At 38.3% G+C, this 22,521-nt stretch overlaps 2 protein-coding genes across 2 annotated transcripts; one reads left to right on the top strand and one right to left on the bottom strand.

The window, feature by feature from the left end:
- Positions 1–790: 790 nt before the first annotated feature.
- LOC142176675 (uncharacterized) lies at positions 791–1,239 on the bottom strand. The gene is made up of 2 exons (XM_075244802.1): positions 1,114–1,239; positions 791–1,045 (listed from the first exon to the last, which is right to left on the bottom strand). The coding sequence occupies exons 1-2, from the start codon at positions 1,237–1,239 to the stop codon at positions 791–793; spliced, it is 381 nt and encodes a 126-aa protein (XP_075100903.1).
- A 5,009-nt stretch (positions 1,240–6,248) lies between these two features.
- LOC107816734 (LOB domain-containing protein 25) lies at positions 6,249–6,734 on the top strand. The gene has a single exon (XM_016642473.2). The coding sequence runs from the start codon at positions 6,249–6,251 to the stop codon at positions 6,732–6,734; it is 486 nt and encodes a 161-aa protein (XP_016497959.1).
- Positions 6,735–22,521: the final 15,787 nt, after the last annotated feature.

The raw sequence follows: 22,521 nt of genomic DNA on the forward strand, positions 1-22,521 counted from the left end.
CAATTATTTCCTATAAATCAACTACAACGACTACTAGGTTATCTCTGGTCTGTTCTGCTTCTCCTAACTCCACAATTAAAGGATCTTTATCATTTATAAGACCGTGATAAGCATCAATTAACACATTTGTCAATGATATGAGTTTTTTAGGAGAATAAGATTTTAGATTTCTCGGAACATCCAGAAAATTTACCTCATCATTGTCGTCGTCTTCATCATCATCAGACTAAGCCATCAAGGCAAAGATTGAATCATACTCAGTTGCTTCACTTTCCACTGCTATCATTGAACTATCACCATGATCATTTTCTTCTTCAGATTCACTGGAGGAGTCTCCCCATGCAGCAAGAGCTTGCTTTACAATATTGTCAGCGACATTTTTCCTCTTGAAGCATTTATCAGGAACTAGGTTCCTCTTGGCTACTTTGTCAAAGTTATTTTTGTAGTGAACTTGCTTTAGGAGAAGGCAATCCTTGATGAAGTGTCCTGGCTTTCCACATTTATGACAGAGGTCATAATTTTTTGGCTTGCTAGAACTTCCCCTTTTTGGAATGCCTCTATTCCCATGAACCATCTTCTGGAATCCTCTTGTCAAGTAAGCCATATCACTATTCTCATCACTTGAACCATTGCTGTTTGTCTTGAGGACTAGGTTCTTTTCCCTTTTGGGCTCTCTTCTTTCACTTTCCTTCTTCTTCTTCATTTCATATATTTATAGATTCCCGACAAGCTCATCGAAGGTTAGCTCTTACAAGTCATTAGCTTCTGTAATGGCGTATACATTGCTTTCCTAAGAATTGGGCAGCATACTAGGAATTTTTCTGACAAGCTTGTTTCTTGGAATAATTTCACTAAGAGAGTGAAGCTCATTAATGATAGAGGTGAACCGAGTATGCATATCTTGGATAGATTCATCATCTTTCATCCTAAAGAGCTCGTATTCAGTTGTGAGCATGTCTATCTTGGATTGCTTAACCTGTGTTGTTCCTTCATGAGATGTCTGAAGAGCCTCCCAGATTTTTTTGCTGATTGACATGCTGATATCCTGTTATATTCATCAAGACCAATGCCACAAACAAGAATTTTCTTTGCACGAAAATTCTTTTCTATGACCTTTCGATCAGCGTCATTGAATTCTTTCCTTGTCTTGGGAATGGCTACAGCTGGGTTGCCAAGATTCTTGGTAGGAACAATAGGTCCATCACCGATAACATCCCATATCTCTAAATCTTCAGCCATGATGAAGTCGTGCATCCTAGTCTTCCACCATCCATAATATTGGACGTTGAACCTTGGTGTCCTGTAAGAAGACTAGCCTTTTTCAAAGTTTGGCGGAGCAGCCATGAGGATCCTTTCTAGGTGTTAACCTGATAGAAAGAACCCACTCTAATACCAATTGATAGAATTTAAGGGTTCACTAAACTCTATAAAGAACCAGGTTCTCTATTAGGTTCAACAGAACACACGCACACTGCAGTAAATAAATGGCGAGGAATTTTACATGAAAAATTCCCAGCTCAACGGGATTAAAAACCACGACCTACCCTTGTAGGATTTCAACTTCACAGCTGAGCAACTTTCAGATTACAACCTATGCAACCTAGGGATTAACCTTTTAATTCCTCACTCACTTATAACACTCTATTACAAGCCACTTTGTAATAACTCTATTACAAAGACTTTTACAACTTGACTAACTCTAGCCAAGACACAAATACAAGAGTTTATAATTTACAAAGGGTTTCCTATGCAATGCTACTAAACAAGTTAAGTAGGAATTACAATTGAAGAACTATTACAAAGTTACAACTCAATTAAGAACATACAATAACTTGATATGGGGAACTAGTCCGTAGAAGTGTTGTTCTTTGTTCTTGATGCACTTGAGAATTGTCTGCTTGATGATCAATCACGTGAGAGTGCTTGAGTGAATTCTCTAAGTGTTTAAGTGATTTGTTTTACCTTCCTTGATGTTAATAATACATGTGTGACATCACTTATAATGATATGAGCAAAGTAGGTAAAAGGTCTTCCTCATAAAGTTGACTGCTGCACTGTTCTTGTACTGTAGCGTAAGCATGCAACAACTTTTCCAGCAGGAGAGTTGACTTCGAACAGTTATCTCGGGAGCTGGTAGTGACCTGTTCCCGCTGTTGTTCCTTTGACTCAAACGAGTTGAACTGTGTCCCAGGTGGAGACATGTTGATCTTTTAAGGTCCTGAAGAAGTGTATCTGGTTCCTTATATGGTTCTGTACAGTAAGTTTGTTAGATCATCAAAATATTAGAGGGATACACATATAACCTATCAGAGCGTAACCGCTTAAATGTTACAAAACTAAGCCTCACACAAATTTCAAGACGTTTTGATAGTGCTCCTAATTGTACAGCTGCATCTACGACGCTATTACAGAAATTCAAAATTTTCTGACAACCACTGATAACATGCAATTTGTCTATCATGTTGGGACAGACCAGGCAAAGAAAAGAAAAGGAAAAGAAAAGGAAAAGAAAGGTAAAAGGAATAATGAAGTGAAGACTGAAAAGGACAGAAACTTGAACTATTCATGCAATTTTATCTGTCATCTCAAGAAGATTTTCAATCAGAGTTGACATTATTGTTCACATGCACATAAAGATTTAGTCACTGTTTCTATGTAAGACTTCAATAATAGAGGCGATAAGTGTTTTTAGGTGAGCTCAATAATAGAAGATGGAGTTTTGATCAATTAAATTTGAGGAATATCCATGTATTTGGTAGTGGCCTGGGAGTTTTCTATATGAACCTTTTACAAGAATACTTTCTTCTTTCTATTGATCCGTAGCAAGCTTTTATATTTGGGTGATTCTTTCTGATTATTCTTTTAATTGTAGAGTCTCCCTTTTATACTATTATATTGATATTCGGAGGCGGAGTTAAAAGCCTAGACATGGATTCGACCGAACCTACTAACATTTGCTCATAAATGCATTTGTATTAATAAACTCATTAGATGTGTACATATTTTAAATTTTAAAACTCAATTATTAATACTTGAAGTAGTCGTTTTAAACTTCAAACCTCATAAAGTTGAAATCCTGTTAACCCTTCTTTTCTTTTAATAAAACGTATATATACCAAGTACCCACTATTTTAATGCAACATCGAACAGATATTAGAAAAATATTTCTTTTTATATGGAAAAGACATGGAGAGTTTTCTTTATGAGTATTTTAGTCAGAGCTATGTGGCAATGAGAAAATCATACATAGACTAATTCCAAATAGCATGTAAAGAGTTCTGTTTGAGTAAAATACAACATAGCAAAAGAGGTATTCATCAATCGGAGTTGCAAGAAGTCCATTCATGGCCTTTGGCCTATAATAATTGGGGAGGGGGGGGGGGGGGTTAAGAATATCTTGGCATGCATGATATAGTGGAAAAAGCAATCAGTAAAACAGGAGAAAATGAAAATAGTATGCGGGTACTTGTTATGTTCTCATAAAATATCCAAAGAAATGAATGTTATGGTAAAATCATTTTACCCTGTTTAATTTAATCAGCTATAACAAGTTATTATCTAAATTTCACTTCTCCATATCAGATTTGCTATGAAAAGTTCTCTACTATTATAGATCAATTTAATAACCCGATGATATGGTAAAAGGTCTAGCACTATATGTGTATGTGTGTGTTTAATTATGAATACACAAACCCAAGCACCTATATTTTGTTGGGATATTAAAATATAAAGTGTAAACTGAAAGCAGAGCCTAGATACTAAACCAGGCCATTAATTGAAGTGAAAAATTGTTCCATCCATTCTTCTTTTGTTTTTCTTCTTTTTCTTATGAAAGAGACAGTAATTTATTGAAACACCAAAAGTATGTAAAAATTGCCGGACAAATTAAAACCTTTGGCCACAATCAAGTCGGCCTAGGCTTTACAGTCACCATTGTTTAAATTATTGCATCTCCTATTTATTGTGGTTAGTCCTTTTCTGCTTTTTTGCTTTCCGTTCAATCTCCATTCACTTGGTGCTTATTGCCTTGTCTTTGTCTCTCTCTCTCATTATCTCCCTCAGATTTTTGTTCATAGTGTTTATTGCCTGCTAGGGTTTTCTTCCCTTCCAAAAACTTCTACAAAAATCCAATACCTTTTTATAATCCTTTCCTATATAGCTCTATAATGGTGCGATCTCCTTAATCTTAGGAGAAGCAACCGACAAAGCTTGAAATATTTGGCACTACCAAGAATAAGAGGTATCACTATATAGCTTTTTTTTTCTTTTTTTCCTTTTAATTTCTAGATCGACCTGAAATCACTCCAAGATGTAGATCTATATATAACCGTTAACAATTTCTTTAGACGTTTTCCAAAAGATGCGTATTGGCATCTTTAGAAAGACAATCAAATGAAACACTTGTCTGACTTTCAATTTTGTAGTTTGATCTATAAAGTCTTGTTTGCAGGTGGAATGTCGGATAAAATCTTCGTAGTAAGCTCACATGTCTCACTGTTTTGTTACTGATGACTTGACAGTTTTGGGTTCACTATATTTCATAAATTATGGCAATACACATATTATCCTTCCCTTTGGCTTTAATTGGAAGTTAATTACTAAGCATGATGCCAAATTAGATTTACACATTTTTCTGTGAGCCTTTGAACATGATTTTAGTTTGACCCCATCTCCCTTGCAAGAACTTAATTTAATATAAAGTAGTAGATGCAACAATATGAAGAAGGCTGAATTTGATTGAGTAGCAAAAGGAAATTCAGAACTATAAATATGTTGTTGATTAAAATTTTGAGCTCCATATATGCAAACTTTATATTTAGTCAAGGCCTGCAAGATGAAGAAATTTAATAACAGAAGAATAACAATTTAGGTGTTTCTCATTACAGTTTCAAAAAGATTCCCTGTAGAGGAAATTTGATGTTAGGTTTGATGTTAGAACCATTGCAGAAATATTTTAGTAATTTGTGTCATTTTTTCCGTTGATAAAGTAATAACTTAAATCTATTTTGTATGCTCGCGCCTTTAGTCATATATTATAAGTCCCTGATCTTATAATTCTTAGATCATTGAATTTCATTTACGATGACTAATACATAAGGGTTCGTTTGACCATGCGAAATTGAGAAATGAGAAGCATGGAGATTGTGCTTAAACATTTAATCACACATGAGTATTTTCTTGTCAACAGTGTCAAGGTTTGAAATATCTCCCTTTGATATGTTTGGCAAAAAAAGGCTTTTTCATTAGCTTTAATATTTAAGATGGTACCGCACATATACACCAATGAATTTGTGTTATGTTGATTGACAGTGTAAAAAGATCTTACACTAGCTATTAGGTTAATAAGTTGACCTATTATTATTTCTGATATTGTGACCTGAAAGTTTTATAATACTCCCTCCGTCTTAATTTATGCTATTTTATTTTTATTTTTTTCTTAGAAAATTTTTTGCTTTTTATATTTGGATTTAACTTTAAACTTTTTATTTTACTCTTTATGAGATACCAATTTATATTCACATTTAAGTCTTGTTTTATACTATAAGTTTCAAAAATCTTTCCCTTTTTTCCCTTAAACTCCATGCTCATTTAAATACTATCACATAAATTGAAATAAAAAAAGTAACATATTATAATTGGAATTTAAGTTTTGAGTATAGATTGTTTATCATAGTCATGATAAATTGACCAACAACAACACATAATTAACTTTTCATATCAAGAGTCTGATATGGTAACGTAAGAAATAGAGTAGTGATGTTGTAACCGATTAAATTGATTTTACAATGTCAGTATGTATAACTTAAACCGTTGGTCATAAAATTTCATTGATAGAGTAAGGGGTCGTTTGGTATGATGGATAAATAAAAATAATGTTGGGATAAAAATTTAACATCACCTTAATTACTTATTTGGTTACCAAATCTGGGATAAGTTATTTCGGGAACAATTAGTTCCGGGATAACTTATACCTTGTAGGGGTGAGATAATTAGTGTTGGGATAGAAATTTATGCAATACATGTCACTTTTAATACAACATACCAAACAGTGAATAAAAAAGAATACAAGGATAATTAATCCTAGCATAACTAATCCCAGCTTAACTTATCCCAGCATAACTTGTATTGTAACCAAACGACCCCTAAAGGTATTATATTTTGTAAGTTCATATAACTTAAACTCGTACGAATTAACAGCAAATTCAATTTGTTACGTAGCAGATAAGTGTTGGAGAGTAAGCAATTAGATGTCTTCTTCAAGCAGCTACTCAAACCCTCCATGCGCTGCCTGCAAATTCTTGAGAAGAAAATGCTTGCCAAGTTGCATTTTTGCTCCTTATTTCCCTCCAGAGGAGCCAATAAAGTTCACAACCGTACACAAAGTATTTGGTGCCAGCAATGTAAGTAAGCTTCTGAATGAAATCCAACCACATCAGAGAGAAGATGCAGTCAATTCTCTCGCTTATGAAGCCGAGGCGCGATTAAAAGATCCAGTCTATGGGTGTGTTGGAGCAATTTCAGTTCTTCAAAAGCAAGTTATTCGCCTCCAAAAAGAACTCGATGCCACAAATGCTGACTTAATGCGATACGCCAATTATGAATCTGGAGGAGGAACAGGTACTCTAATTGGTCTAACATATGGAATGTTTGGTCATAGATATTCTTCTGCGTGGAATAGTCGTATTAATTCAGGAGATTATAACAATGGCATTGATGGTGATAGTGGCAGGTGAGGAAGTTCCAGCATCACTGAGGAAAATGACAAGCTATCAATATTCTAGCTTGTTATAGCTAGATATTGTTAGTAGGTATACTATTTGTTAATATTATTACCTTTGTTTCCCGGATTGGAAATTAACGTTTAAAACAGTCCTATCAATTTGGTGGATTATTGAGTTTGTGTATATGTCTATGTATATATATATGCGAATTCTTATTTTGCACTTTATATAGTCTTTTTTGGGATCAATCTCCCGTTTTAGAAGTAGTTGAATGTGTTTTTCATTTTGAAGATAAATTTAGCTCACTAGCTATTGGGGACAGAATTTAACTAGCAGCCGCAAAAAAAGGATCTTTATTGCAAATGCCCCTATCTAAAATTTCTGACTTCTATATTGGACTTCTTTTTTTAACCTTAGTAATGTGTTTGACTGTTTGTGGTCGCTTGTGAACATTTTGGCATCTTGAAATAACTGTATGCGTCGTCTTTGACGATAACAACAGTAACCTGAATAGTTGCCTATTCTAGAGTAAGATCCCAAAAGCAAAAGCTCTTTTCTTATGTAAATATGTGAGGGCCCATAAAGCCTGTAGATGCCTGACTGTTGAATTATCTATTCATATCACGAAAGAGGAAAAATATATGGAATAGCTAGCATACACAGAAGAAACAACAATTGAGAGAGGTTTCAAATAAAATAGTACTCCCTCCGTTCCAATTTATGTGAACATGTTAGACTAGGTACGAAGTTTAAGAAAAAATAAAGACTTTTGGAATTTGTGGTCCTAAACAAATCAAAAAGGGGCCCAGAGTATTTGTGTGGTTATAAAAGCTTCTCATTAAGCGTAGAATTGTAAGTTTAAGCTAAATTGTTTTCAAATTTAGAAAGGGGTCATTCTTTTTGGAACGAACCAAAAAGAAAATACGTTCACTTAAACTGGAACGGAGGGAGTACGAAATATGTAGAATCACCTTCCGGTCTCGCATCTTTCCATTCTCTACTTAATTGTCTCAATTACATGATTTTTATCAAACTTAGCTCGAACTGAACTATAATGGAGGTCGGAAGCTTCTGGAAAGAAGCAATAAAAGAGAAGAGAAAGCAGAGAACACGTGAGTGGAGAAGAAGAAATCCCAAACTGATTAATTGTGTGTAGGTCCCCTTACATATAATTAGCAACAGGAATGTAAAATATCTATTCTAATGTGACTACAACTATTAAATACTAACCACTAACTGCTGACTCAGCACATACTGGCTAATCTGTAAAGAGAAGAAATATAGGATAAATATTTAATCTCAATACTCCTCCCCAACCCCCTTCAAGTTGGAAGTGCCGACAACACTGCCAACGTGCCTAATACAATAGAATGTTTCACTCTGATAAGAGCTTTAGTGAGAATGTCTGCTAGCTGCTCATTTGTAGTGACATAGTGCAGAGATATGAGCCCTTCTTGTAGTTTGCCACACACAAAATGGCAATAAACTTCAATATGTTTAGTCCTCTCATGAAACACAGGATTTCTAGCAATGTGGAGGGCTGATTGGCTATCACAGTGTACTGAAATAGGTATGGGATATGGCACATTAAGCTCATCCAATAATATGCATAACCAAACCAACTCTCCTGCTACCTTCCTAAGTGATCTGTACTCAGCTTCTGCTGAGGATAAAGATATGGTCTCATGTTCTTCGACTTCCAACTGATAGGACTATTTCCAAGTAATACCAAATAGCCACTCATTGATCTTATTGAATTTGGGCATGAAGCCCAATCAGAGTCATAGAATGCCCTTACTGTCCGGTCCTCATCTTTTGACATGAAAATACCTAAGGTAGAATCACCCTTCAGATATCTTAACAAGTGGAATGCAGCTTTTAAGTGAGGTTCCCTAGTTTCTTGCATAAATTGGCTTAAGTGTTGAACATTATAAGCTATGTCAGGCCTGATGTTAGTGTAATGACCCGACCGGTCGTTTTGAGCATTATAGCCCAGTTCCTCTATTTATTGCCTATTCTGTATTTGTTTGTTATAATGGGACTTGTCAGGGTGGCTGGTTTGGTTCTGAGTTTGTTTCGGGATGAATTGGGATACTTAGTTCCAAGGTTGGAAGCCTAAGTTGAAAGAGTTGACCGGAAGTTGACTTATGTGCAATTGACTCCGGAATGAAGTTTTGATGGTTCCAATAGCTCCGTATGATGATTTTGGACATGGGAGTGTGTTCAAATATTGATTTGGAGGTTCGTAAGTGATTTTGGCTTGAATTGGCCAAAGTTGGAAAAGTTGAAGTTTGGAGAATTGAGAAGTTTGACCGAGAATTGACTTTGTGGTTATCGGGATCTAATTTTGGTTTCGGAAGTTGAAATTAGTCTGTTGTATCATTTATGACTTGTGTGCAAAATCTGAGGTCAATCAGAGTTGATTTGATAGGTTTCGGCATCGATTGTAGAAGTTAGAAATTCATTAGTTTCATTAGGCATGAATTAGGGTGCAATTCGTATTTTTGATGTTGTTTGATGTGATTTAGGGCCTCGAATAAGTTCATATCGTGTTTTGGGATGTGTCGGTATGTTTGGATGGGTTTCGGGGGGCATCGAGGATGATTCAGATGGAAATCGAAATAAGTTTGGACTTGAGGAATTGTTGAAGTGCACCAGGTCTGATGCGATCGCACCTACGGAGGATTTGGTCGCAGGTGTGAGACCGCAGAGACGTGTTTGGCATCGCAGGTGCAAAATTTTTCTGGACTGAGGGGATGCACAATTGCGAGGTTTTGGTCGCACCTGCGAGATCGCAGATGCGGGAAGGAAAAACACATGTGTGATTTGGGTGAGTGGCAGCAGTTTCCACAGAAGGAGAGAAGAGGTTGCCGGTGCGACTTCGTAGATACCGGGCCTTGTCTGCAGAAGCGAGGACAGAGGGACTTCATGAAATCGTAGAAGCGGAATTTTTGTCGTGCTTGTGGGACCACATAAGTAGGATTTTTGTCGCGTCTGCAGGACGCAGATGCAATTAAATGGATGCAGGTGCGAAAGCACTGGTACTATATTATTTCGAAGGGTTCCGAGAGTTTATTCATTTTTGGACTTTTGGAGCTTAGATTGAGGCGATTTTTGAAGGGTTTTCACTAGATTTTAAGATGTAAGCCACTTTTAATCTTTTTATTCATTAATATTGAATAACCATGTAATTTCCCACCTAGATTATTTGTTTTTAAGGTGAAATTTGGGAGAATTTTGGACTAGGGATTGGAGAGTAGATTTGGGGATTTGAGTGTCGATTTGGGGTCGGAATTGGGTGTTTTAGTATGGTGGGACTTATTATTGAATGAGTGTTCGCATTTTGTAATTTCTGTAGGATTCCGAGACATGGGCTTGGGATTAACGTTTTGACTTTTGTTAAAGAACTTAGCTTTATCATATGGAATAAATTCATATAGCTTGTGTTGATGGTATTGAGTTGTTTGTGGCTAAATTCGAGTCGTTCGGAGGCTGATTCGCGAGGCAAGGGCGTGTTGGAGTAGAGATTTACGTGGTTGAGATAAGTAACACTTCTAAACTTGGTTCTGAAGGTATGAATCCCTGAAATACGTGTTATGTGTTTGGTACTGAGATGACGCACATGCTAGGTGGCAAGCGTGCGGGCGTACACTGTAGTAATTGTGACTCGGTTGATTTCATGGAACTTTGTAGTCATCTAATCTTGCTAGTATTCGTGTTCACTCCATGTTTTAGAGAGCTTGAGATGTGATTCATGCTAGAGATCATGTCTAGGTTATATGCGGATACTGTTGGGACCCATAAAGGTCATTCTTTTGTTGTTGAGTTATTTGCTTAAATTGCAATTATGTATTCAGTCGCATTCATCATTTGTATATCATATCTCAATCTCTGTTATCATTTATTGTGACATCATGTATCATTGTTTTGTGCCGATTGGCATGAGTGTTGTGAACCCAAGATACTGGAGAGATTGATGACTCACTAAGGCCGAGGGCCTGATTGTGAGTGATATAGATGGGATCGGGCTGCGCGTCGCAGCAAGTTTTATTGATTCATGATGGGATCGGGTTGCACGTCGCAGCGGACATTATTGACTCATGATATGATCGGGCTGCACACCACAACAAGTATTATTGATTCATGATGGGATCAAGTTGTGAGCTGCAGTAGGTTTATTAGCGCTTGGGGGAGGGATCCGCCCTTCCCGAGTCTAACATACCAGTAGTGAGTGTAGGTACCTTACAGTGCTGAGTGATTGAGTGTGATGAATGAGAATTGAGACAGTCAGATTGAGTACTCTAAGAGTGGGAGTATGTGAGGTTATCATTATGATGCATTACCTGTGACATGCACATTTGATATGTAGATATAGAGATGTAACATTTCTCATATAAGTCATACTTGGCATATTTCATTTGTCTTGAGCTTAAACTGTTAAACTTGAAAACATGTCTACATTTCCGTACTGTGTACCATCTAATTATGAGTTTCTCTGAGATTTTAATGTCATATTTCATGTCATATCTATATTGTTGTAATCTGGATTTGGACTGTACTTTTTGAGCTCGTCACTACTTTCAGCCCAAGGTTAGTCTTGTTACTTATTAGGTACATTGGGTCGGTTATACTCATACTACACTCTGCACTTTGTTTGCAAATCCAGGCACTTCTGGGCACGGCGGTTGCTAGCTTTGGATCGTTATTTGCTCGGAGACTATTAAGGTAGTTGCCTTGGTGTCTGTATACCTTGACTCTCCTTATTTTCAGTTTATTAGTATTGTTCTATCTTTTTAGATAGTGTTTTAGCAGTCAGACTATGTTGTTATTTAGATGTTCATGTACTTAGTGACACCCGAATTCTGGGAATTTTGTATTGAGTAATGGTATTTTCTTATCAGTTTTTATGAGGTTTTCACTATTAAGATTATTTTATTATGCTTTCAACTAAAAGATGTGTGGTTATTTGTGATTGTTGACTTGCCTAGTATTGCGATAAGCTCCATCACAACGTGTGGGATTTTGGGTCGTGACAAGTTGATATCAGAGCCTAGGTTACATAGGTCTCACGAGTCATGAGCAAGTTTAGTAGAGCCTTGCGGATCGGTACGGATAATCTGTACTTATCTTCAAGAGGGTGCTGAACCATTAGAAAAACTTCACTTTTTTGTAATCTTGTCGTGTGAATTTGTTGATTCTGGAAACTAAACTTCTGTTATTCTATTCTCTCACAGATGGTGAGGGCACATGTTACTGTAATGGCCAGACGGCCACCAATACCACCAGTTAGGGCCACAAGAGGCCAGGGATGTAGTAGAGGCAGAGGTGCAGTTTGTACAGTGGCTAGAGCAGCACCTGTAGACCAACCAATTGCTCTAGCTCAGGAGTAGATTCCAAATGTGGTTGAGCTGGTGGGACCAGCTCAGGCACTAGCTGTACCCATTGTGATTCCAGGCCTTCAGGAGGCTCTGGCCCAGATATTGATCGTATACTCTATAAGTGGTTTCCATTGAGGCCGCACCAGCCACTTCTCAGGTAAGGGGGAGGGGGGTGACTCTCGCTGCCCGTACTCTAGAGCAGGTGGGACTTCTGACACTGGGGGTGCTACTAGCCTATTCGGTTACAATTTCTCAGGCCTAAATGGGTCCCTCTATGAGTGACGAGGAGAAGAAGAGAATAGAGAGGTTTGGGAGGCTCAAGCCTCCATCATTCAGTGGGGATGAGTCAGGGGATGCTTAGGACTTCTTGGATAGGTGTTAGCGGATTCTTCGCACGGCGGATATTCTAGAGACTAGTGGGTCTCATTCACTACTTTTCAGCTGTCGAGGATAGACTTCAAATAGTGGGAGGCCTATGAGCGGAGCAGGACAGCCGGTGCTGCATCACTTATATGGAACGAGTTCTCCTTTCTCTTTTTAGAGAAGTTTGTGCCACCGACCCATAAGGAGGAGCTACATAGACTGTTTTAGCACCTACGCTAGGAGGTTATATCTATGACCTAGTACGAGATGGAATTTTTAGAGTTGGCTCGTCACGCGATCTGGTTGGCTCCCACATAGAGGGAGAGGATTAGAAGGTTCATTGATGGCCTCAACTATGGACTCCATTTTGTCATAACTTAGGAGATTGCATCAGGTGCTAGGTTTGACGAGGTGGTTGATATTGCCAGGCGGCTAGAGTAGGTCCGTAGTTAGGATTGTGAGGAGAGGGAGGCCAAGAGGCCTTGTGGTTTTGGTGGTTTTAACGGGTGTTTCTTCTGGAAGGCAGTCCCACCACAGTAGGGGTTCATATCGTGCTCCATCGGTTCAGGTTCATCTTAGCCAGGTCCCTCTAGTAGTTATTTAAGTTCTTGGGGTCCGCTTCAGTACCTTCCACCATTATCAGAGCGGGGTTTCTTTGAGTGTGGAGAGTTTGGTCATGTGAAGAGGCATTGTCCCCATTAGCTCGGGGTAGGGCTCAGGTAGCTCAGGGTGGGGCTCAGCCAGCTTAGGGTGGGGCTCAGCCAGCTAGTCATCAATCTAGAGAGGGAGGCCGATCAGATGGTGGTCAGGCCTAATGCTATGCTTTCCCTGCCAGGCCAGAGGCCGTTGCTTCAGACGCAGTGATCACATGTATTGACTCAGTATGCATAGGGATACTTCTATATTATTTGACCCTGGTTCCACTTATTCGTATGTATCATCATATTTTGCTCGTTATCTAGATATGCCCCGTGAGTCCTTAGTTTCATATATTCATATACCTACACCAGTAGGCGATTTTATTGTTGTGGACCGTGTGTATCGATCGTGTGTGGTGACCATTAGGGGATTGGAGACTAGATTTGATCTCTTATTGCTAAGTATGGTTGATTTCGACGTGATTTTGGGTATGGACTAGTTGTCCCTATGTCATGCTATTCTGGATTGTCACGCTAAGACCGGGACATTGGAAAAGCTGGAGTTTCCAAGGATCGAGTGGAGCGGTTTTCTAGACTATGTTCTCAGTAGGGTGATTTTATCTGAAGGCCCACCGGATGGTTGGGAAGGGGTGTTTGTCATATTTAGCATTTATTAGGGATGTTGGTGCTTATACTCCTACTATTGATTCTGTTTAGGTGAGTGCAAGACTTTCCAGATGTGTTTCCTATAGCCGAACGTGGCACCCGTCAAGGATATTGATTTTGGTATTGAATTGGTGCTGGGCACTCAGCTCATTTTTATTCCTCCATATCGTATGTTACCAACAGAGTTGAAGGAATTGAAAGAGCAGCTTCAGGAGCTTCTTGCTAAGGGATTCATTAGGCCTAGTGTGTCGCCTTGGGGTGCACCGGTTCTGTTTTTGAAGAAGAAGGATGGTACTATGTATATGTGCATTGACTAAACGCAGTTGAACAAAGTTACAACTAAAAACAAGTATCATTTGCCGTGCATTGATGACTTATTTGACCAACTTTAGGGAGTTAAGGTGTTCTCCAGGATTGATTTGAGGAGTGGGTATCACCAGTTGAAGATTCAGGACTCGAATATTATGAAGACGGTATTCAGGACCCGCTATGGTCACTATAAGTTCCTTGTGATATCTTTTCGGCTAACCAATGCCCAACAACATTCTTACATCTTTTGAACAGTATATTCCAACCATATCTTGATTCGTTTGTTGTTGTATTTATTGATGATTTCCTGATGTACTCACGTTTTTAGGAGAAGCTAGAGGATTGTACTACAGAGGTTAAGGGAGGAGAAGCTTTATGCCAAGCTCTCTAAGTGTGAGTTTTGACTCAATTTAGTGGCATTCTTGGGGCACGTGGTATCCAGTGAGGGGATCAAGGTGGATCTGAAGAAGATCGAGGCAGTTCAGAGTTGACCTAAACCGTCTTCAGCTATGAAGATTCGGAGTTTTCTCGGCTTGGCAGGATATTATCGTCGCTTTGTAAAGCGTTTCTCATCTATTGCAGTGCCTTTGACTAGATTGACCCATAAGGGTGATCCATTCAGGTGGTCGGATGAGTGTGAGGAGAGCTTTCAGAAGCTCAAGATAGCATTGACCACAACTCCAGTTCTAGTTTTGCCTTCAGCATCAGGCTCTTATACAGTGTATTATGATGCTTCTCGGATTAGTTTTGGGTGTGTCTTAATGTAGGAGGGTAGAGTTATTGCTTATGCTTCACTCCAGCTGAAGCCTAATGAGAAGAACTACCTTGTTCATGATTTGGAGTTGGCAGCCATTGTTCATGCATTAAAGATTTGGAGGCATTATGTTTACGGTGTGCCTTGTGAGGTATTTATGGATCATCGGAGTCTCTAACACTTGTTCAAGCAAAAGGATCAAAATTTGAGGCAGCGGAGATGGTTGGAGCTGCTAAAGGATTATGATATTACCATTTTCTATCATCATGGGAAGGCCAATATGGTGGCCGAGTCCTTGAGTAGAAAGACGCTGAGTATGGGTAGCCTATATTTATTCCTGTTAGTAAGAGACCGCTTGCATAATCTATTCAGGTCTTGTCCAATCAGAGTGTGAGGATAGATGCTTTCGAACCTAGTTGGGTTGTAGCTTGTGTGGTTTCTCGGTCTTCCTTATATGATCGTATCAGAGAGCGTCAGTATGATGACCCCCATTTGCTCGTCATTAAGAAGACAGTTCAGCATGGTGATGCCAAGGAGGTTTTATTGGGGATGATAGGGTGTTGCGAATGCAAGGTTGGATTTGTGTGCCCAATGTAGATGGGTTACGTGAGTTGATTCCTGAAAAAGCCCACAGTTAGTGATATTCCATTCATCCGGTGCCGCAAAGATGTATCAGGACTTGAGGCGGTACTATGGTTGAGGAGGGTGAAGAAATATATAGTGGGGTTTGCAGCTCGGTGCTTAAATTGTCAGCATGTGAAGTACGAGCATTAGAGGTTGGGCAGTTTGCTTCAGAGACTTGAGATTCTAGAGTAGAAATGGGAGTGTATCACTATGGACTTTGTAGTTGGGCTCCCACGGACTTTAAAGAAGTTTGATGTTATTTGGGTGATTATAGGCCCATTGACTAAGTCCGCACATTTCATTCTAGTTGGTACTACCTATTCTTCAGAACGGTTGGTTTAGATCTATATCCGCGAGATTGTTCGCCTTTACATTCACAATGTGCCAGTGTCTATTATTTCAGATCGGGGCACGCAATTCACATCATAGTTTTGGAGAGCAGTGTAGCAAAAGTTAAACATATGGGTTGAGTTGAGTATAACATTCCACCCTCAGATGGACAGATTGTCCGAGCACACTATTCAGATATTAGAGGATATGTATGTGCTTGTTTCATGGATTTCAGAGGTTCTTGGGATCAGTTTCTACCTCTTACAGTTTTTGCCTACAACAACAACTACCAATCGAGTATTTAGATGGCTTCGTAGGAGGCTTTGTATGGGAGGTGGTATCGGTCTCCGGTTGGTTGGTTTGATCCGAGTGAGGTTAGGCTATTAGGTATTGACTTGGTCCGGGATGCTTTGGAAAAAGTTAAATTGGTTCAGGTTCGGCTTCATACGGTGCTGTCTAGATAGAAGAGTTACGCCAATTGGAAGGTTCGCGATGTTGCTTACAAGGTGGGAGAGAAGGTATTGCTTAGAGTTTCACCCATAAAGGGTGTTATAATGTTCGGGAAGAAGGGAAATTTGAGCCCTCGGTGTATTGGCCCGTTTGAGGTGCTTGAAAGGATTAGAGAGGGTCTTACAAGCTTGCATTGCCACCTAGTATATCGTGTGTTAATCCAGTGTTTCATGTTTCCATGCTCCAGAAGTATTTCAGCGATCTGTCTCATGTTTTGGACTTCAGCACGGTTCAATTAGATGTGGATTTATGATGTGAATTCGGTAGCCATTTTAGATTGGCAGGTTTGAAAGTTGCGGTCAAAGAATATAGCTTCAATTAAGGTGCAGTGGAAAGGTCATCCAATTGAGGAAGTTACTTGGGAGACCGAGCGGGAGATGCAGAGCATATATCCACACATGTTTGAGACTTCAAGTGTGATTCTAGACCTATTTGAGGACGAACGTTTGTTTAAGATGGGGAGAATGTAACAACCCGACCGGTTGTTTTGAGTATTATAGCCTCATTCCCCCATTTATTAACTATTCTATGTTTTTATTGTTATGGGACTTACCGGGGTGGTTGGTTTGGTTCCGGGAATGTTTCAGAGTGAACTGGGAAACTTAGCAAGGTTGGAAGCCTAAGTTGAAAGAGTTAAACGGATGTTGACTTATGTGTAATTGATTTCGGAATGGAGTTTTGATTGTTCTGATAGTTTCGTATGGTGATTTTGGACTTAGGAGTATGTTCAGATATTGATTTGGAGGTTCGTAGGTGATTTTGGCTTGAATTGGCAAACGTTGGAAAAGTGAAGTTTGGAGAGTTGAGAAGTTTGACCGAGAGTTGACTTTGTGATTACTGGGCTCAAATTTTTGTTCCAGAAGTAGGAATAGGTCCGTTAAGTTATTTATGACTTGTGTACAAAATTTGAGATCAATCGGAGTTTATTTGATAGGTTTCAACATCGATTGTAGAAGTTGGAAATTCATTAGTTTCATTAGGCTTGAATTGGGGTGTGATTCATGTTTTTGATGTTATTTGATATGATTTGGGGCCTTGACTATGTTTGTATCGTGTATTAGGATGTGTCAATATTTTTGGATGGGGTCCCGGGGGCCTCGCGGATGATTCGGATGGAAATCAGAATGACTTTGTACTTGAGGAATTGTTAAAGTGCACCAGGTCTGATGCGATCGCACATGCGAAAGATTTGGTCGCAGGTGTGAGACCGCAGAGGCGTGTTTGGAATTGTAGGTGCAAAATTTTGGTGGATTGAGGCAATGCGTAGGTGCGAGGTTTTAGCCGCACCTGTGAGATCGCAGATACGCGAAGGAGAAGCGCAGGTGCGATTTGGGCGAGTGGCAGCAGTTTTCGCCGAAGCGGAGAGGAGGTTGCTGGTGCGACTCCAGATGCAGTGCCTTGTCTACAAAAGTGAGGGTAGGCAGCCTTCATGAAACCGCAGAAGCAGAACTTTGTTCGCCCCTGCGGGACCACAGATGCGGTTAAGTGGATCGCATGTGCAAAAGAACTTGCAGTATATTATTTCGAAGGGTTCCGAGATTTTATTAATTTTTGGACTTTGAGAGCTCTGATTGAGGCTATTTTTGAAGGGGTTTTCACTCGATTTCAATTGGTAAGCCACTTTTGATCGTTTTTATTCATTAATATTGAATGACTATTGAATTTCTCACATAGATTATTTGTTTGTAACATGAAATTTTGGGGAATTTTGGACTAGGGATTAAAGTGTAAGATTTGGGGTCAGAATTGGGTGATTTTGGTATGGTTGGACTCATTATTGAATGGGTGTTCGAATTTTATAAATTTTGTCTTATTTCGAGATGTGGGCCCCGGGTTGACTTTTTGACTTTTGTTAAAGAACATAGCTTTATCATACGGAATTGATTGCTATAGCTTGTGTTGATTGTATTGAGTTGTTTGTGGCTAGATTCGAGTCGTCCGGAGGCCGATTCGTGAGGCAAGGGCTTGTTGGAGTAGAGATTTACGCAATTGATGTAAGTAACATTTCTAAACTTAATTCTAGGGTATGAATCCCTGAAATACGTGTTATGTGGTTGGTGTTGAGGTGACGCACAAGCTAGGTGGCCGGCGTGTGGGAGTGCAACATAATTATTGTGACTTGGTTGATTCCGTGAAACTTCGTAGTCATCTAATTTTGCTATTATTCATGTTCACTCCATGTGTTAGAGAACTTGAGCTGTAATTCATATTAGAGATCATGTCTAGGCTATATGTTGGTACTGTTAGGACCCTCAGATTTCGTTCTTTTGTTGTTGAGTTATTTTCTTATATTGTAATTATGTACTCAGTCACATTCATCATTTGCATATCATATCTCAGTCTATGTTATCATTTATTATGACATCATGCAACATTGTTTTGGGCCGATTGGCCTGAGTGTTGTGAGGCCAAGAGACTGGAGAGATTGATGACTGACTGAGGCCGAGGGCCTGATTGTGAGTGATATTGATGGGATCGGGTTGCACGCCGCAGCAAGTTTTATTGATTCCTGATGGGATCGGGTTGCATGCGACAGCGGGCATTATTGACTCCTGATTGAATCAGGCTGCACACTACAATAGGTATAATTGATTCATGATGGGATCAGGTTGCACGCCGCAACAGGTTTATTAGTGCTTGGGCAGGGTCCTCCCCCTTAAGTTTGACATAGCAGCAGCGAGCACAGGTAATGTACAGTGCTAAGTGACTTAGTGTGATGAGTGAGAGTTGAGACAGTCAGATTGAGTACTCTGAGAGTGGGAGTATGTGAGGTTATCATTGTGATGCATTACCTATGATATGCACATTTGACATGTAGATATAGAGATGTAATATTTCTCATATTAGTCATACTTGACATATTTCATCATCAGTGTTGAGCTTAAACTCTTAAACTTGAAACCATAGCTAGATTCCCGTATTGTGTACCATCTGATTATGAGTTTCTCTGGGAGTTTAATGTCATATTTCATGTCATATCTATATTGCTGTAATCTGGATTAGGACTGTACCTTTCTGAGCTCGTCACTGCTTTTAGCGTTATACTCATACTATACTCTGCACTTCGTTTGTAAATCCAGGTACTTCTGGGCACGGTGGTTGCTAGCTTTGGAGCTTTATCTGCTCGGAGACTATTGAGGTAGCTTTCTTTGCGTCCGTAGACCTTGACTCTTCTTCTTTTCAATTTATTAGTATTGTTCTATCTTTCTAGACAGTGTTTTAGCAGTCAGACTATGTTGTCAATTAGATGCTCATGTACTCAGTGACTGTTGCACCCTATTTTGTACTAGTCAAGACATGATTCAACTGGTGGTTTCTCTGTTGTTGATGAAAGAGTTGCTACCTAATATTTAAAGGTATATTAGGGTACCTATTTAATTACTAAGTTACATTTTTATTAGTCTGCTTATCGGTTAGATTATGGGTAAGGGTTCTTGTTCTTCTAAGGGGAATGTGTTAGGCTCTTGTTCTTCTAAGGAGAAAATATTAGGCACCCCTTAAAATATACCTGAGGTAGCTCCATAGGGCTTAGACTAATTTTAAGGGATCAGTTATTTGTACTATGCTTGATTACTATTAAAAGTACGGCTTACTATATATATCTAAGGGAGGGTATATAAAAAGGGATGTAAGACTTAAGAGGGATGTGAAATTATAAAAGAGTCTAGAGATATGTTAAAAGAGTTCTGAAAGAGGTGTGTAAGTGGTCTATATATTTTATAAGGGCTTATCGAAAGAGGTTAAGTTATGAAAACAGTTGATTTAGGGAATGGGAGTTTATATAAATCTAAAGATGTTTGTAAGAAAGTGAAACTAAATGTACTTTGATTTTAAAATCTAAAGAGGAGCGATCTGTTGAAAATCTATTTGGGCAATAGTATTTCACTTTTTTATGAAAATATGCTTTTACCTCTTGATAGTAAATCTGACGATTCTTTTTTGATTTTTTTTGAAAACAGGGCTGCTAATTTTGACAAAATTCTGGGCTTCAAAAATCTTTTGAGAAAAAGCAAGTGAGCAAGAACATTATAATGATACAGGCAGATTAGAATTAGCGAAACAAGGATTAGTTAATAACTAATTCCTTTTAAATCATATATTATTTGAGCTTGCCTATGTTTCACATGATATTAAAGCATGAAGATAAAGTATGTGACCTAATATATGAGTGTTAGATACATGGCAACAAAATGCGATAAAGTCACAAGGCAGTAGGTAAAAATAATGAAGTAGTAAACTAGATTAAGGAAGCAATAAATAATAACAAAGGAAATGATGGAAAGAAGACCAGACTCTGGTGATTGGGCCACAAGAAGGTAGGCCCAACAATTGAGAAACTTGAGGCCTAGCAATTGAGAAATACGGCTACAGCTGACTGGACTCTCCAGAAAAATGCAACAAGGTTGGTCTGGGCCTGAGTTCCTTAGGAACTCAGCAGGCCCAAATGTGTACATGCCTAAAAAGGAAAACAAATCATTAGATACATGCTCCATATATTCAACATATTCAAACATGTATGAAACATATATAAATAAACGACTAAAACAAGAAAATATCAATATTCAAATGCTATGGGAAATTATACTAATGTGGTAGCTATACATGGAAAATAATTTACATTGAAAACCTTTCATTGTCATTAAACACTAAACCCCTAAAGAACTGAAAGTGTTAATGAATTAAAGGCTAAGGAGGAAGTTCTACTCAAGATCAATGTCCCCTTTAAATCCTCCTGACACTTCAAATTCCAAGGAACTCAAGGCCTAGGGCAATGCTTGTGTCGGGGAGGGCAGCCCAACCTAGAGCTAAACTCCTCTTCCAAATACCCTTAACCACTAACGACTTATTTTCCCTATGGGTTTAAGTGCCAATAAGGCCCTTTCAATGTAATTAAATGTTATATTACTTACCATAAAAATATACTTTCCCTCCTAACATAAGAACACATAGTCTACATTTTGATATTAAGTAAAGAATACACATGAGGTAAACCTAAAGGTCAGACTTTAGAACACATATAAAAGAGAAACAGAAGTCTCATGACATACTGTTACAGGGGAAGAATCATTATGGAAAAACACATTCAAAGAGAAAGTGGGGAATACATAATTCATATGGACAGCAACACAAGAGATGCAGATACTCCTACCCTGGCAAACTAACTGTGAATTGCTTAGTTTTTAACTAACACATGCAGGGATTAGTAACACTACTTGGAATTTTAAAGGATATTAATGAAGGTTCAGATAGATAGTCACAACTAGCACCTTTTACATAAATTACCAAAGATATCATAAATACGACCCAACTCTCAACATGACTGCAGGTTCACATATTTGAACATGGAATCCCTAATGGATCAACAAGATCATATTCCTAACAATATTAGTCCCAAACAAGCCATCATATTCAGACAATATCAAATAGGGACTTCTCACAATGTTCAAGGATCAGATTCAGTTTCAGATTGACAATAAAGAGAGGAATGGGTTGGTTCAGGACAAAGCATGAAATCAAAAATCAAATAGGAACATACAGTGTTCTGTTAGTTATATATGAACACTTCAAGTGAGGTTGTGACTTCATATAGACATGGGAGCTATTCACATTATAGGATCAAGCTAAACATGTCATGAAGAGAAGGAGTTACAAATAAAGGAAGTATTGCATCAAATCAAGTTTAACTCAGACAGATAGTCTTGCTTAGTATCTAAATGTGAAGTAGTCATGTTTCAACTTTTTTTTAAAAAATTATCACTTGATTATAACAAAATACTAAGTCCTGCTTTCATGGAAGATAATCTCAAAGATAAATGCATGTAAGCTTCATAAAGTTAATAGTAGTTTAAAGATATTAAAGATAGGGAAGTACTACACTAAGTAGATTTTGAATTAAACCTGTAACTAAAGGTTTTAACTAATTATGAGGTGACTAAGTTCAGTTGTACAACAATGATCAATTACTTATAACAAAACAGGATCATGACTTGTTCTATGAAGAAAACAATAACTTTAACAAAATGTATACAATAGAACTACTAGGGTTCATGAAAAGAAGACAATTTAACTCAAACAAGAATGTTTCATGAAAATGCAACCAACAGTTAGGTATAATCATGTGAATGCCATAGTAACATCCCAAAAGTTGCCTTTAGGGTTAGTAGATACAAGTATAAAGAAGGAAGGCATTTAGACACTCAGATTTTCATGCTTAAGTTAAATGGTAG

This window comes from Nicotiana tabacum, chromosome 3 (assembly GCF_000715075.1).
Source record: "Nicotiana tabacum cultivar K326 chromosome 3, ASM71507v2, whole genome shotgun sequence".
Lineage (NCBI taxonomy): Eukaryota > Viridiplantae > Streptophyta > Magnoliopsida > Solanales > Solanaceae > Nicotiana > Nicotiana tabacum.

Excerpts from the sequence above, each read along its gene's own strand:
- LOC142176675 (XM_075244802.1), bottom strand. The coding sequence starts at position 1,239 with ATGGCTGAAGATTTAGAGATATGGGATGTTATCGGTGATGGACCTATT. Across the intron at positions 1,046-1,113 it reads TCAATGACGCTGATCGAAAG|GATATCAGCATGTCAATCAG; the intron begins GTCATAGAAAAG and ends TGAATATAACAG.
- LOC107816734 (XM_016642473.2), top strand. The coding sequence starts at position 6,249 with ATGTCTTCTTCAAGCAGCTACTCAAACCCTCCATGCGCTGCCTGCAAA.